At 37.7% G+C, this 13,731-nt stretch overlaps 1 protein-coding gene across 7 annotated transcripts in view; it reads right to left on the reverse strand.

Moving 5' to 3' along the window:
* The window catches only part of THADA (THADA armadillo repeat containing), a 356,633-nt gene that overhangs the window by 315,317 nt on the left and 27,585 nt on the right, over window positions 1-13,731 (reverse strand). For all 7 annotated transcript variants that reach the window (XM_023195714.1, XM_023195715.1, XM_023195711.1 and 4 more), the window contains 3 exons: window positions 12,052-12,175; window positions 5,573-5,724; window positions 1,713-1,923 (listed from right to left, as the gene is read on the reverse strand). In XM_023195714.1, coding sequence (XP_023051482.1) covers window positions 1,713-1,923; window positions 5,573-5,724; window positions 12,052-12,175 — 487 coding nt within the window. The remainder of the gene's footprint in view (window positions 1-1,712; window positions 1,924-5,572; window positions 5,725-12,051; window positions 12,176-13,731) is intronic.

Below are 13,731 nucleotides of genomic sequence, written 5' to 3' on the forward strand. Positions count from 1 at the left end.
TTACACAAAATTTTAAAATCTGACAATAGCAAATTATGGTGATGATGTGATGCAATGCAAGTCTCAGAATTTGCTCGTGAAAGTGTAATTTAAAAGCCTACTTGGCATCATCTCATAAAGCTCAAGATGCACATACTTTGTGACCAAATTATTCCATTTGTTTACCACAAACTCTTAGATATGTGCATTAGAAGATATATTAATATATAGGCTGAGTACCCCTTATCTGAAATGTTTGGGACAAGAAGAGTTCAGATTTTATATTTTTTCAGATTTTGGAATATCTGCACCATACTTTGAATACCCCAAATGTGAAAATCCGAAATTCAAAATGCTCCAATGTGCATTTCCTTTGAGTGTCATGTTGGTACTCAAAAAACTTTGGATTTTGGACTATTTCAGATGTTGGATTAGGGATGCTCAACCTATATGTAAAAGATCTATATGAGAATGTTTACATTGGCATTACTTATTTAGGAAAAAAAGTCCATCAACAGGAGAACAGATTCATAAATTGTGGTAAATCTGTATAATATATACAGTAAGTACTACTGAAAAAATTCAGTATCACGTAAAACTGAATAATATATAATACATATGCCAGAGGTAATATTATAAAAAAAAAAAAAACAAGATAAAAATATAAAATACGGCTAGGATAAAGGAAAGGCTTCAAAGATATAGGTGTTATCGTATGGCTACAGTAAGTGTGATCACCTAGCTTGTGAACAAAACTTGTGAACTTTTTACATATTATTTATATATATTACATGTATATATACTTAAGTCTTCTATATTTAAATATTCTTTGTATGTTTGAAATATCTCATAAAGTCCTAAAATGTCTTGAATTGAAAGTCTTTATGTGAGGCATGCACTCCCTATTCATCTCAATTGCAGTCCTCTTCCCACTGTCTCAATAGGGTCTCCTTTTAAATCCAGTCATGAAGCAATTCAAATAGGCAAGTATCATCCCCCATGGTACTGTCATCTCTCTATCTCCAGATATCTGGCAACAATCCCATCAGAACTAACCATGGCCTCCTCTTTTCCTCCCATTACTAGTTCTCTTTTTTGTGGCTGTTTCTACCATCTTGGAAATAATAATTTTTAACTCTCTATATCTGATCTCCCTTTTCCTATTAAAAAAAAATATATCCTTATCTGTCCTTATTTCTAGTACAATTCCAAAATGAAGACTGACTAGCATAAAATTAAGTACATGAATCCCCAATAAATATTTGTGGAAAATCACTAGATCTGAACAATCTCAGACCATAGGTTTTGGAACTGGCTATATGAGAAAAGAGAAAGACAGGGGTATGACAGTTAATTAAAACATAAACCCTGACAGACAAAGGAACTCTGCCTATATAGAAACAATAAAGATGGTCTGTCTCTAGTCACAGTATAATTTATGCAGGAAAAAAAGCAAACTTTTGGTAGAGAAAGAGGTCATTCTCATTTAAAAAGAACTTTATTAATAAATATTTGTATATGTGCTTATTCAACATAAATCTTCTGTTTAGAAAAAAGTATTATAGCTGAGTAAACTGTTCATTTGCATAATAAGAACCCATGGTGCTCTTATATGCTGATAAACTTTTAAATAAAAAGTCACGAAGTATATGTTTAACCATTAAATATTCTAGCCAAATGAATACTGAGAGAGTAAGATACCGGTTTTGATAAGAGCAAACATCAATACAAACCCATTAATGTGTTCCTTTCCACCACAGCAGCTGGCCTATCTCCATCACCACATGCAACTTGCTGAGTTAAGTAGGCAGACAAGGATGACGGTAGAGCATCCTGCCATATTAAGAAGTTCAGCAGGTAGGAAGCTGTCACACAGTCATATGGTTTGGTGCTTGTGCTGAGTGCCAATGCTGCCTGAAATAAGCCTTGCAGTTTCTCTGAATCCTAGAATAAAGCACAGACTCAGTAACTGTCAAATTAAAGATTTCTTTAATTTAAAACAATAGTAAATTATTTAAAACACAGCCTGGAGCTGGGTACAGTGGCTCAAGCCTGGAGTCCCAGCTACTAACGAGGCTGATGGAGGAGGATTACCTGAGGCCAGGAGCTCAAGATCAGCCAAGACAACATAGTGAGACCCCATCTCAAAAAAACAAAACAACACAGGCTGGGTGCAGTGGCTCATCTCTGTGACCCCATCACTTTGGAAGGCCAAGATGGGAGGATTACTTGAGGTTAGGAGTCTTGAGACCAGCCTGGGTAACACGGTGAGACAAAAAACTTACTCTACAAAAAAACTTAAAAATTAGCTGCATGTAGTGGTGCACACCTGTAGTCCCAGCAAGTCAAGAGGTTGAGAGGGGAGGATCACTTGAGCTCAGGAGTTCATGGCTACAGTGAGCTATGACTGCACCACTGCACTCCAGCCTAGGCAATAGAGCGAGACTCTGCCTCTATGAAAAAACAAAAAAAACAAAAAAAAAAAAACACAGCCTGGCATACAACTGTAACTCAATATAAATATTAATTTCCTTTCTCCCTGAATATAGGTAAGTTTTTTATTACAGTAATTAATGATTACTAATCGGTTGGAAATAATTTCAATTGGGAAATTCAACACTGATAAAACCTTTTCTAAAAACTGCTTCTTTTTTCAGCAAAAGTGTACTTTGTCCTGTAGAATTTTGCTATGATTACAGCCAGACTATCTTCATTATTTCTAGACAGGGCAGTTCATAGTCTCTCTGGGCTAATGTTTCACCTGGGCATCATATGGCTGCCCTTCTCCCTTCCTCCTTCCTATACAGGTAGTTCATTGGAGAAAACTGCAAATCCCCTGGGAGGCTGTACCTGGCAAAACTTCATGTGTGTAGAAAACAAAGTGATCAATTCAGCCTCAGAAATTATGCATCAGCGCTCCCATACCTATATCTCATAGAAACATCCACTCACATCGCCTGTCCTAAAGAAGACAGAACAAAGGACAGTGTGCTGTTGTAGTCACGGAAAGGCACTGGGTTGACAACAGAAGACATGAGTCCTAGTCCCAACTTCAACAACTGGCAAGCTGTGTGTTCACCTGTCTGGAAGTCAGGGTTTGGCTGCTCAATAATATTCTGATTCTACTAGGATTATGCCCTATCTTATGTCAGGAGAAAATAATTATACACTCAATTTTGAAGTAGATTACAGGTCTACAAATATTTGATGATATTTTATAATTTCACAACAGTAGATATCAAATGTGCTGATTTAAATATCTGTTTATTTCAATTTAAATTCTTTACCATTTGATATGTTTATTTTCTATGACCTAAACAAAAAACTTAAAAGTAGTGGCCAAAGTTCAAGTATTAGAACCAACTAAGCATCTAAGCCATTTTTTAACTGACAATTAAGTCCCAGAACTGTTTTATTAACCATTAGTAAGAAAGATAATAATGGCCTTTAAAGTCTAAAATGTCTTTGTTCCATCATCTTAGGTAAATCGAAGTATAATATGACAAAAGATCTAGGATATGCAGCTCCACAGAAAAAAGGGGAGTAAACTAGGTAAACAGGGTAGTCAAGCGACTTATGAGAAAAAAATGCCATCAACAATACGTACATACACATCCTTAGAGAGATCAGGTTAGCATTCAAAAACTGCTGTAAACTTAACTATATTAAAAAATTAATTATATATTATATAAGGGACACCCAAAGAAAGACTTTTGAAATATAATATTGTGATGGTTAATACTGAGTGTCAACTTGATTGCATTGAAGGATGCAAAGTATTGTTCCTGGGTTATGTCTGTGAGGGTGCCAAAGGAGATTAATATTTGAATCAGTGGACTGGGAAAGGCATCCTCCATCTGGGTAAACACAATCTACTCAGGTGCCAGCGCAGCCAGAATAAAAGCAGGAAGAAGAACATGGAAAGATTAGACTGGTTTAGTCTTCTGGCCTACTTCTCCCATGCTGGATGCTTCCTGCCCCGGAACATCAGACTCTCCCAAGTTCTTCAGCTTTGGCTTCCTTGCTCCTCAGCTTGCAGGAGGCTATTGTGGGACCTAACCTTGTGATCGTGTGAGTCAATACTCCTTAATAAACTCTCCTTTAGATATACATCTATCCTATTAGTTCTGTCCCTCTAGAAAACCCTGATACAAATATATAATTAATATTTTTAAATCTTGAATGCCTATTCCTTTAACTAGTTTACTAATCTGCAAGCCAGACAGAGAGTATAAGCAAAATCCTACAGCAAACCACATGTGGTACTAAATTTCTTGAATTCTATGGCTAGTGTCACTATACCAAGCACAGGTTTATCAAATTTAGAGATGCAGAGGTCCCCTAAGCCCCTTAGTGATGTAAGGGCCAAGTCTTTCACATTTATGCCATAATATGCCTTCTCCATCCAGGTACTCTCAAAATATTTGCCAAGAATGAGGCATCGCTATTGACAAAATATGAGGTGACGTGACGAATGATAAGGTGAGGAGGGGCAGACAGAGGAAGAGAAAATCTCCTCTTTAAAATCTCCTCTTTAAAATGGTAACGAAAGTTAGCAGCCTGAGCACCAGGGAACTTTCTGCTCACAAGGGCACCTGAAAAATCATAGGCATCGGTAGATGCTGTACAGCAACTTCCAATATGGACCCAAGTCAAAAAAGATAGCTGTTCTGAGAGATAGATAGATAGATGTTCTACATAGCCATCTAGAAGCCACAGAAACAGATACTACCCTCTCTGGCATGTGATCCTACAGAATTCCACTGCATCTACAGGCTACCATGCCCTAAACACAGCTGAACAACCATAGCCTAGACCATGGCTCAGCTGCAGCAGGCACCCTCGGCCTTTACAGAGCTCCAATAGAAAGCCATAGCTAAGCTCCAGAAACAGTACTCTGCTGGTGACCCAACAGCCCCAGGAGAAGCCTCAAGGGCAGAGCTAAGAGCCTGGGTCTGGAAGTCCCCTGCAGACTCATCCCCACGCAATGTGTTCACTTCCAACCCCATCTTTAATTCCTACCCCAAAGTGGGAAGAGCAATGTGTCAGGAAGAATGGAGGGGCTGGGGATGAGGTAGAGCACCCAGGGACTGTTGTTAACCTCAAGTACTTGGTAAGTTTCAGTCTCAGTTTAGCTATTGCTGGTTGAAAAACCAGAAACATCCTCTCTACCTCATTTACACTCAGTTTCTCAAGTGTATGAAAAAGGGAGATTATCTCAAAAAATGCAAGTTACTGTAAGCGATGTGTTCTGATCGAATATTACATGTCCAAGGAAACAGGGGAAACCACAGTTAACTAAAATCTACCAATAATCTGGTAAACAATAAAACCTACCACCTCCTACACCTCCCTTTTTATCAAAGCAATAAAAACAGCAAAGCTCACTGATTTGGGCCTTATTTACTTTTTGATATTTCCTCCTTTCCCACCAACCCCAAAATAGTAGAGAGGTGTTAATGATAACTGAAAGAAACAGTCCAAAAACATGAGATGGCAGACGCAAAGTGCATGAAAAATCCTCAGATTGCTTTATCTGCTGATAGAAAGTTTCCATGCATATACCACATTTATACTAGAAAAGTCCTGATACCTGAAAATGTATAGCTGTTTTTGATAACTTCATCAGAAGATCAAATGCTAAAATTTTCACATCTTCAAAAGTGCTGGTAAAACATTCCATTAGTGCTTGGAAACGACCAACATCAATATCATGATTCAGCTGATACACTGTATAAATTCTACCTAAAAATATTTTAAAAACAAAAAGATTTAAAAGTGAACAAAAGAAAATCAATCTTCTGAAGCTATTTGACCAAATTTATAGAAAATTAGTACCAAAAAACCACACTTCATACTTTACCCATGACAGCATAAAAGAGTAACTTTTCCATTAATTTATTTCTCAAAATGACAAAATAAGTACCACAGTTCTCAGTTCTCCAAATTAAAAAAGATTTTAAACCATTCCATTATCTTTCAAAAGATATTATATAAAAGATTCCTAAGTTATTGTTAAAAATAAACAAAAACAAGTAAATTTAGAAACACATCTTTTTAAAAATCTTAATAAAACTTCTTGACCTAGAATACAAAGTCCTGGCCGGGCTCAGTGGCTCATGCCTGGAATCCCAGCGCTTTGGGAGGCCGAGGCGGGTGGATCACCTGAGGTCAAGAGTTTGAGACCAGCCTGGCCAACAGAGTAAAACCCCGTCTCTACTAAAAATACAAAAATTAGCCGGGCATGGTGGCACATGGCTGTAATCCCAGCTACTTGGGAGGCTGACGCAGCAGAATCACTTGAGGCCGGGAGGTGGAGGTTGCAGTGAGCCAAGATCACATCAGTGCACTCCAGCCTGGGCAACAGAGACTTGGTCTCAAAAAAAAAAAAGAAAAAAAAAAAAGAAAAAGCAAAGTCCTACTGTATCTTAGAATGAACTGACACAGAATGATCAGTATGATGACATATCCTGACAGACTTACTGGGAGTCAAGGATAAAGAAGGAATCTACTGGCCATTCAGGGAAGAGCTCAATTCATCTACAAAATGGAAAAAACTAGACTGGCTGCACTCGTCCCTATAACAACATGTAGTGCTAAAAGATAATGGAGCAATGCTTACAAAATCCTCAGGGAATGAAGGTGTGAAGAACTTTGCCTATCAAACTCTTATTCAAATGCAAGAACAATAGAAACATTTTATAATACGCAAGAAATTAAGAACTACGTATCTCCAGAAACTTCTAGAGAAAAAGGAATTTCAGCCAACCAAGGGATGAAAAGAAAAATTATCCTAAAGAATGATGGCAATCACTGACTTCACTTAACTCTAGGGGCAATCACTGACTCCACTTAACTCTAGGATGAAGACTCAAGAACTGTGGAAAAACAGGGTTTCACGGCAAAATGTGAAGAACACTTAAAAACATTTTACAAGTGAACTCCTAAGGAAAACGGAAACATTCTTATGCTTACTTAATTTGAGGAATATAAATTGGGATACAAATTTCTCATTTAATCTTAATTTACAAGTTAGCACAACCCTATGAAATTCCTAGAGCCGACACCTGAGGTTTTTGTTACTTCCTTAACAACTTTGCTCAGATTTGCTTCTTGTTCTCCAATCTGACTGCTTTTTTTTTTTTCTTGTATAATTGCTCTGGCTAGAACTTTCAGTACAACAGTGAACAGCAGTGGTGACAGTGGGCATCTGTGTCTTCTTCCTGATCTTAGGGCAAAAGTTTTCAGTTGCTTACCACTGAGTGTGATATTACCTGTGGTTGTGTTACAAATGTCCTTCATCATCTTGTCCTTCCTATTCCTAGTTTGGCTGTGTTCATTTTTTTAATCATAAAAGGGTACTGAATTTTGTCAAATGCTTTTTCTGCATAAATTAAGATGATCACATGGTATTTCCACCTTCATTTTAATGTGATGACATTGACTATTATTAAGTTGACCCACCCTTACATTCCTGGGATAAACTCCTTACTCATGGTATATAACACTTTTAATATGCTGTTGGATTTGGTTTGCTAGTCTTCTCTTGAGGGTTTTTGCCGCTATATACATAAGGGATATTGGTCTTTTATCTTCTTTTTCTTTTCTTTTTTCTTTTTTCTTTTTTTTTTGAGATGAAGTCTTGCTCTTGTCACACAGGCTAGAGTGCAATGGTGCGATCTCGGCTCACTGCAACCTCAGACTCCCAGGTTCAGGCGATTCCCCTGCCTCAGCCTCCTGAGTAGCTGGGATTACAGGTACCCGCCACCACATCCAGCTAATTTTTTGTATTTTTAGTAGAGATGGGGTTTCACCATGTTGGCCAGTCTGGTCTTAAACTCCTGACCTCAGGTGATCCACCAGACTTGGCCTCCCAAAGTGGTGAGATTACAGGCATGAGCCACCACACCCGGCTGGTTTTCTTTTAAGTGTCTTTGGTTTTGGTATCAGGGTAATGATGGCCTTATAAAATGAGGTAGGAGGTGTTCCCTTCTCTTCAATTTTTTGAAAGAGTCTGAGAAGGACTGGTGTAATTCTTCTTTCAACGTTTTGTAGATTTTACCGGAGAAGTCACTCGCCCTGAACTTTCTCTTCTCTCCTTCTGTGAGCCTTCTGAATACTGATTCAATCTCTTCTTAAAGGTCTGCTCACATTTTCTATTTCTTCTCAAGTCAGTAATTGTCATGTTTCTAGAAGCTTGTCCATTTCATGTAGATTATCTAACTTGGTGTTACAAGTGTTCACTGTATTGTCTTATAATCATTTTTATTTCTGCAAACTTAATAGAAATGTTCCTACTTTCATTTCTGATTTTAGTTGTTTGTACTGTCTTTCTTTTATCTTAGTCAGTTTAGCAAACTTTGTCTATTTTGTTGATCTTTAAAAAACACAACTTCTGGTTTCGTTATTTGTGCTGTTTTTCTATTCTCTATTTCGTTTATCTTTGTTCTAATCTTTTTGTTTCCTTCCTTTTAAGTTTGTTCTTCTCTTCTAATTGCTTGAGGTAGAAAGTTAACTTGGTTATTAATTCAAGATCTTTTACCGTAGGCATTTACAGCTATAACTTTCCCTATAAACACTGCTTTTGCAGCATTGTGTAAGTTTTGGTATGTTGTATTTTTGCTTTCACTCATCTCAAAATATTTTCTAACTTCCTTCATTATTTATTCTTTCATCCATCAGTTGTTTAAGAGCTTTTTTTCAAATTTGAAGCCCTTTATGACACCACTGTATGAAGCCACTAACGCTCTCCAGCCTCCTAGGTTTTCTATATATCCCCCTTACCTTCTTGAAATATTTTTCATAGAACTTATCTACATCTTGTACATACATAATCTACATAATCTTGCATCTACATAATGTAATAATATATACAAATTCTACATATTACTTGTTCATTCCTGTCTCCCTTCACTGAAACATAAGCTCCAAAGGAAGAAGCACCTTGTTTGGGACAGTGAATATCCTTGGCTGCTTGACATATAATAAGCACTAAATTAATATTTGCTGATCAAATCCTTTTAATCTAATTGTAGAATTTTATTACCATCAATATTGTGGCATTTGATTCCACATAAGAAAGATGCATGCAACTTTTTCTTCTTGGTCTAGGAAAGGCAGAAACCATTTGACTAATCTCAAATCACAGTCCTATCACTGAAGTTCTTGAGATGACAATGAAGGATGAATTTACATCTCCCATCCTGTACTTCACAGTCAAGGTTCTTAAGTCTCCTTTAAAAGTAATGGCTACAGTATAGCTTGCTCCATTTACATTACCTCCCACTTGTCTAACATAATTACAATGGCATAAGTCACTGCCCAATTACATGAAACTCATACATTAGGAAGATGACTCAGGGTTTTCATTTTTAAAGTACATTTAAATGTATTAAATTACTCTCTTGACTGAAAAATTATAGGTACGCTTCAGCCTAGTTTTAATTCCCACACACTTAGGTGCAGCTACAACTACATCAAATGCGCAGGAAACTTTTTGTTATAAGATTGAAATAATCAATCACTCTGAGGTAAAAACTTATTTTCTAAATTAAGTTGAAGTACTACTGAAATTTTATGAACTGACGGGAGACTCCTGCATTCACTGAATGCTGTAACAAATTACCACATATTTGGTGGCTTAAAACCACAGAAATCTATTCTCTCACAGTTCTGGAAGCCAGAAGTTCAAAATCAAGGTGTCAGTAGGGCCATGTACTCCAGAGGCTCTAAAATCTGTTCCTTGCCTCTTGCAGCTTCCAGCAGCTGCAGGCATTCCATGGCCTGGAGCCACATCACGCCAATCCCTACCTACACTGTCACACTGCCTCCTCTTTCGTTTGTCAAATCTCTCTCTGCCTCTGTCTTGTAAGGATACTTGTGATGACATTTTTGGTCCATCAAGACCATCTAGATATCTCACCTCAAGATCCTAAACTTAAGAACATATGCAAGGACGCTTTTTCCATGTAAAGTTTGCATTCACAGCTTCTTAAGGATTTGATGTGGATGTGTTTTGGAGACCATTTTTCAGCCTGCCATCCCCACTTGAATAAGGTGATCATATTTCTTACATAAATACTGTAACAAGCCAATATCATCAATACTCTAATAGGATACCCTGTGAAGAACACCATATCATCCATGCAACATTCCTGCAAAAATGTACAGCATGAATCAAGTCATCAGGAAACAATGAGACAAACCCCAATTGAGATATATTCTTCCAAAATGTTAATATCATAAAACAAGAAACTTTCCAGATTAAAGGAAGCTAAAAAGAGGCATAACAACAAAACGCAATGCGTGATCTAGGACTGCTTCCCAGATTGTAAGAAGTTAGTTTTTTGTTCTATAATATAAAAGGCCATTTGTTGGGACAATTGGAAAAATTTAAATATGGACTGTATATTTGATTAAAGCATTGTATCAACATTCAATTTCCTGAATTTGATCATTGTGTTATGGTTATAAAATTAATAAAAGACACAGATATAGCAAATATTGCAAAATATTAATAATTGATGAATCGGCTGGGTGCGGTGGCTCACGCCTGTAATCTCAGCACTTTGGGAGACTGAGGAGGGTGGAAAACCTGAGGTCAGGAGTTCGAGACCAGCCTGACCAATATGGTGAAACCCTGTCTCTACTAAAAGTACAAAAATTAGCCAGGCGTGGTGGCAGGTACCTGTAATCCCAGCTACTCAGGAGGCTGAGGCAGGAGAACTGCTTGAACCTGGGAGGCAGAGACTGCAGTGATCACGCCACTGCACTCCAGCCTGGGCAACAGAGCGAGACTCCGTCTCAAAAAAAACAAAAACAAAAACAAAAAAAATGATGAATCTAGGTAGAGCGTACATGGCTATTCACTGAACTAGTCTTGAAACTTTGCTGTTGATTTAAATTTTTTCAAAATAAAAACTTTTAAAAACTGACTTCCCCCAAATGAAGCAAGCCTCTATTACATTAGCTAACTGTCCTGTCAAAAAATTACACTTTGACCAATACTTTAAAATTAAAAGGAATCCAATGATAGTGTAAAGCTCCCTCGTACTTCGGCCATTCCCTGTGAAAGAGTAGCTGAGCAGGATATTTTCCTGTTTGACCACAGTCAAGGAAGACTGAGCACAAACAAGAAATCCCACATTATAACATATATACACACATGTACACGGAAAAAAGAATCATTTTGGCAGGGCACGGTGGCTCACGCCTGTAATCTCAGCACTTTCAGGGACCGAGGCAGACAGATCACGAGGTCAGGAGATCAAGACAATCCTGGCTAACACGGTGAAACCCATCTCTACTAAAAACACAAAAAATTAGCCAGGCGTGGTGGCACATGCCTGAAGTCCCAGCTACTCGGGAGGCTGAGGCAGGAGAATCACTTGAACCCAGGAGGCGGAGGTTGCAGTGAGCCGAGATCATGCCACTGCACTCCAGCCTGGGTGACAGAGCTAGACTCTGTCTCAAGAGAAAAAAAAAGGAATAATTTCTTGTCAAAAAGGAAAAAACAAACAAAAAAAAAAGATTTGAAGAGGGAACTGAAATTTCACCCTCTTGAGAACCACACGGAAGGAAAAACAAAGGGTATCATTAAACCAGAATACTTGGAAATTACAGCCTCATATTGTCTTTCCGAAACCAGATTGAGGCATATGAAACAGACGGTATGTAAGAGAAACCACATTCTAACCACAGAGCTCACTGAGAAATATTAAATATAATAGAAGCTATTATTATTTCAAATTTTAAAACTTAAAGAACAGATTGGATACTATCTTAAAACAGCAACAAACAAATTAGGGAGGTAAGAGCTGGAACTCTTTCCATAATAAGCATAATTCATGAAAATTACACTTTGGGGTTGGCAAATAATGATCAATGAAAAGGGAGATAGTTTCTCTTCTGTCCTTTATTGGCAAATTTCATTATGTACAAGCAAGAATTATATGGTAAGAATAAAACCTCAAAGAAAGGCAACAAAACTGAAACTTCAAATAAAGCAAAATGTAGAATAAGTATGTTTTGAAAGAAAAAAAATTATTTCCCCTAACATTATTAAACACTTACCTTCTGGGACATGAAAAACTTCAGCTATTGAGCCTAAAATGGTTAAAGCTGAAAATCTAGTTGAGTAGGAAGATCCAGGAAACAATGCTTCAAAAAGACTGTCACAAATGGATGACATGAAATTCTTAAAAAGAAAAAAAAAATTACAGTAAGTATAATTACGTCACAATAGGTTATGTTCACAGTATTAAACACCCTTTTAGAGTGGGTGTTTTTGTTTTTAATGTAAAAATAAAAAATTTCAAAAACAATACTGGTTGTTCACTTTGCTTAATAATTCAGGTTAGTACCCTTGACCATAAGCTATATCATGACTTTAATAAACCCTATATTTGCAGAGTCAACAAGAAGTACAATTTCTACTGTAGCCCAGACAGATATGTACACTTTTTTTTTTTTAAGACAGAGGCTCACTGGGTTCAACAGCCCTAGTCTAGACTGACTCTACCGAAGATCCCTGCATTCATTTCTAGGGTGAAGAACATGCAATCTTGGGGATTTATCCTTCAGGTCCCCACAAGCCCTAAGAGTTTATTAGGTTATTAATTCTATTAGGTTTCAAAGGAATAGGGCCATTACTGAAAAATATCCTAGTTAAACTACTTTTAATTATAAGTGAAACAGGATTCACATTAAAACACAACAAGGGCCAGGCGTAGTGGCTCATGCCTGTAATCCCAGCAATTTGGGAGGCTGAGGCGGGCGGATCACCTGAGGTCAGGAGTTTGAGACCAGCCTGGCCAACACGATGAAACCCCGTCTCTACTAAAAATACAAAAATTAGCCCAGTGTGGTGCCGGGCGCCTGTAGTCCCAGCTACTCAAGATGTTGAGGCAGTAGAATTGCTTGAACCCAGGAGGCGGAGGTTGCAGTGAGCCAAGATTACACCACTGCAGTCCAGCCTGGATGAAAGAGCAAAACTCCATCTAAAAAACACAAGATCATCCACTAGGAGGTATCATTCAAACTGTATTGTCATTTATGTGCTTAAATATAGTTCTTCTTTCTCGCAATCAGACTGTAGCCACGATGAAGGTAGGGACCACATTTCTATGTTTGGATCCCTAGTGCTGAGCACACTATCCTACACACATAGTAACGCTCAGTATATGCTCTAATCACTTTTAATGGTTCCCAGTGAAGCTTCCAAATCTTCCTTGGCCTATCACTGAAAGCTATCCATTTTCAACTGGATTCTTTGGATTCACTTCCCATTACTCAAGTCCTCCATTCCCTAAGGTATTTTACGTCATTCACACCATTGAATTCACCATTCCCCAAGTTCTCCCTGTACTTTTTTATCTCCAAGCCTTCATTAAGCTAGTACTGGGGGTTGCGGGGAGAAAATACTGAGATTTTGGAGTCAAGAGCAGGTCTGGACTGGAGTTCTGACTCTACCACTTACTAGCTGAGGAACCTTACACAGGTTATTGCACTTCACTGAGCTTCAGCTTTCTCACTTGTTAAGTGGGGATAAGAATGTTATCTCACAGCCTTTTTATTAAAGGTTAAATGAGAACATGGACATCTAACAGTTTATAAATTTAAAAGGACTCTAGTTACTATCAGTTATTTAGGTATAAAATAATCTCCACTAGACTAGAAGACGTCTTTTTCAACTAATAGCCTCCTCTTCTCCCCCAGCACTTAAAGTCTATTGATTGGCACTGAGCACACCAC

This window comes from Piliocolobus tephrosceles, chromosome 15 (genome assembly GCF_002776525.5).
Source record: "Piliocolobus tephrosceles isolate RC106 chromosome 15, ASM277652v3, whole genome shotgun sequence".
NCBI classification, from domain to species: Eukaryota; Metazoa; Chordata; class Mammalia; order Primates; family Cercopithecidae; genus Piliocolobus; species Piliocolobus tephrosceles.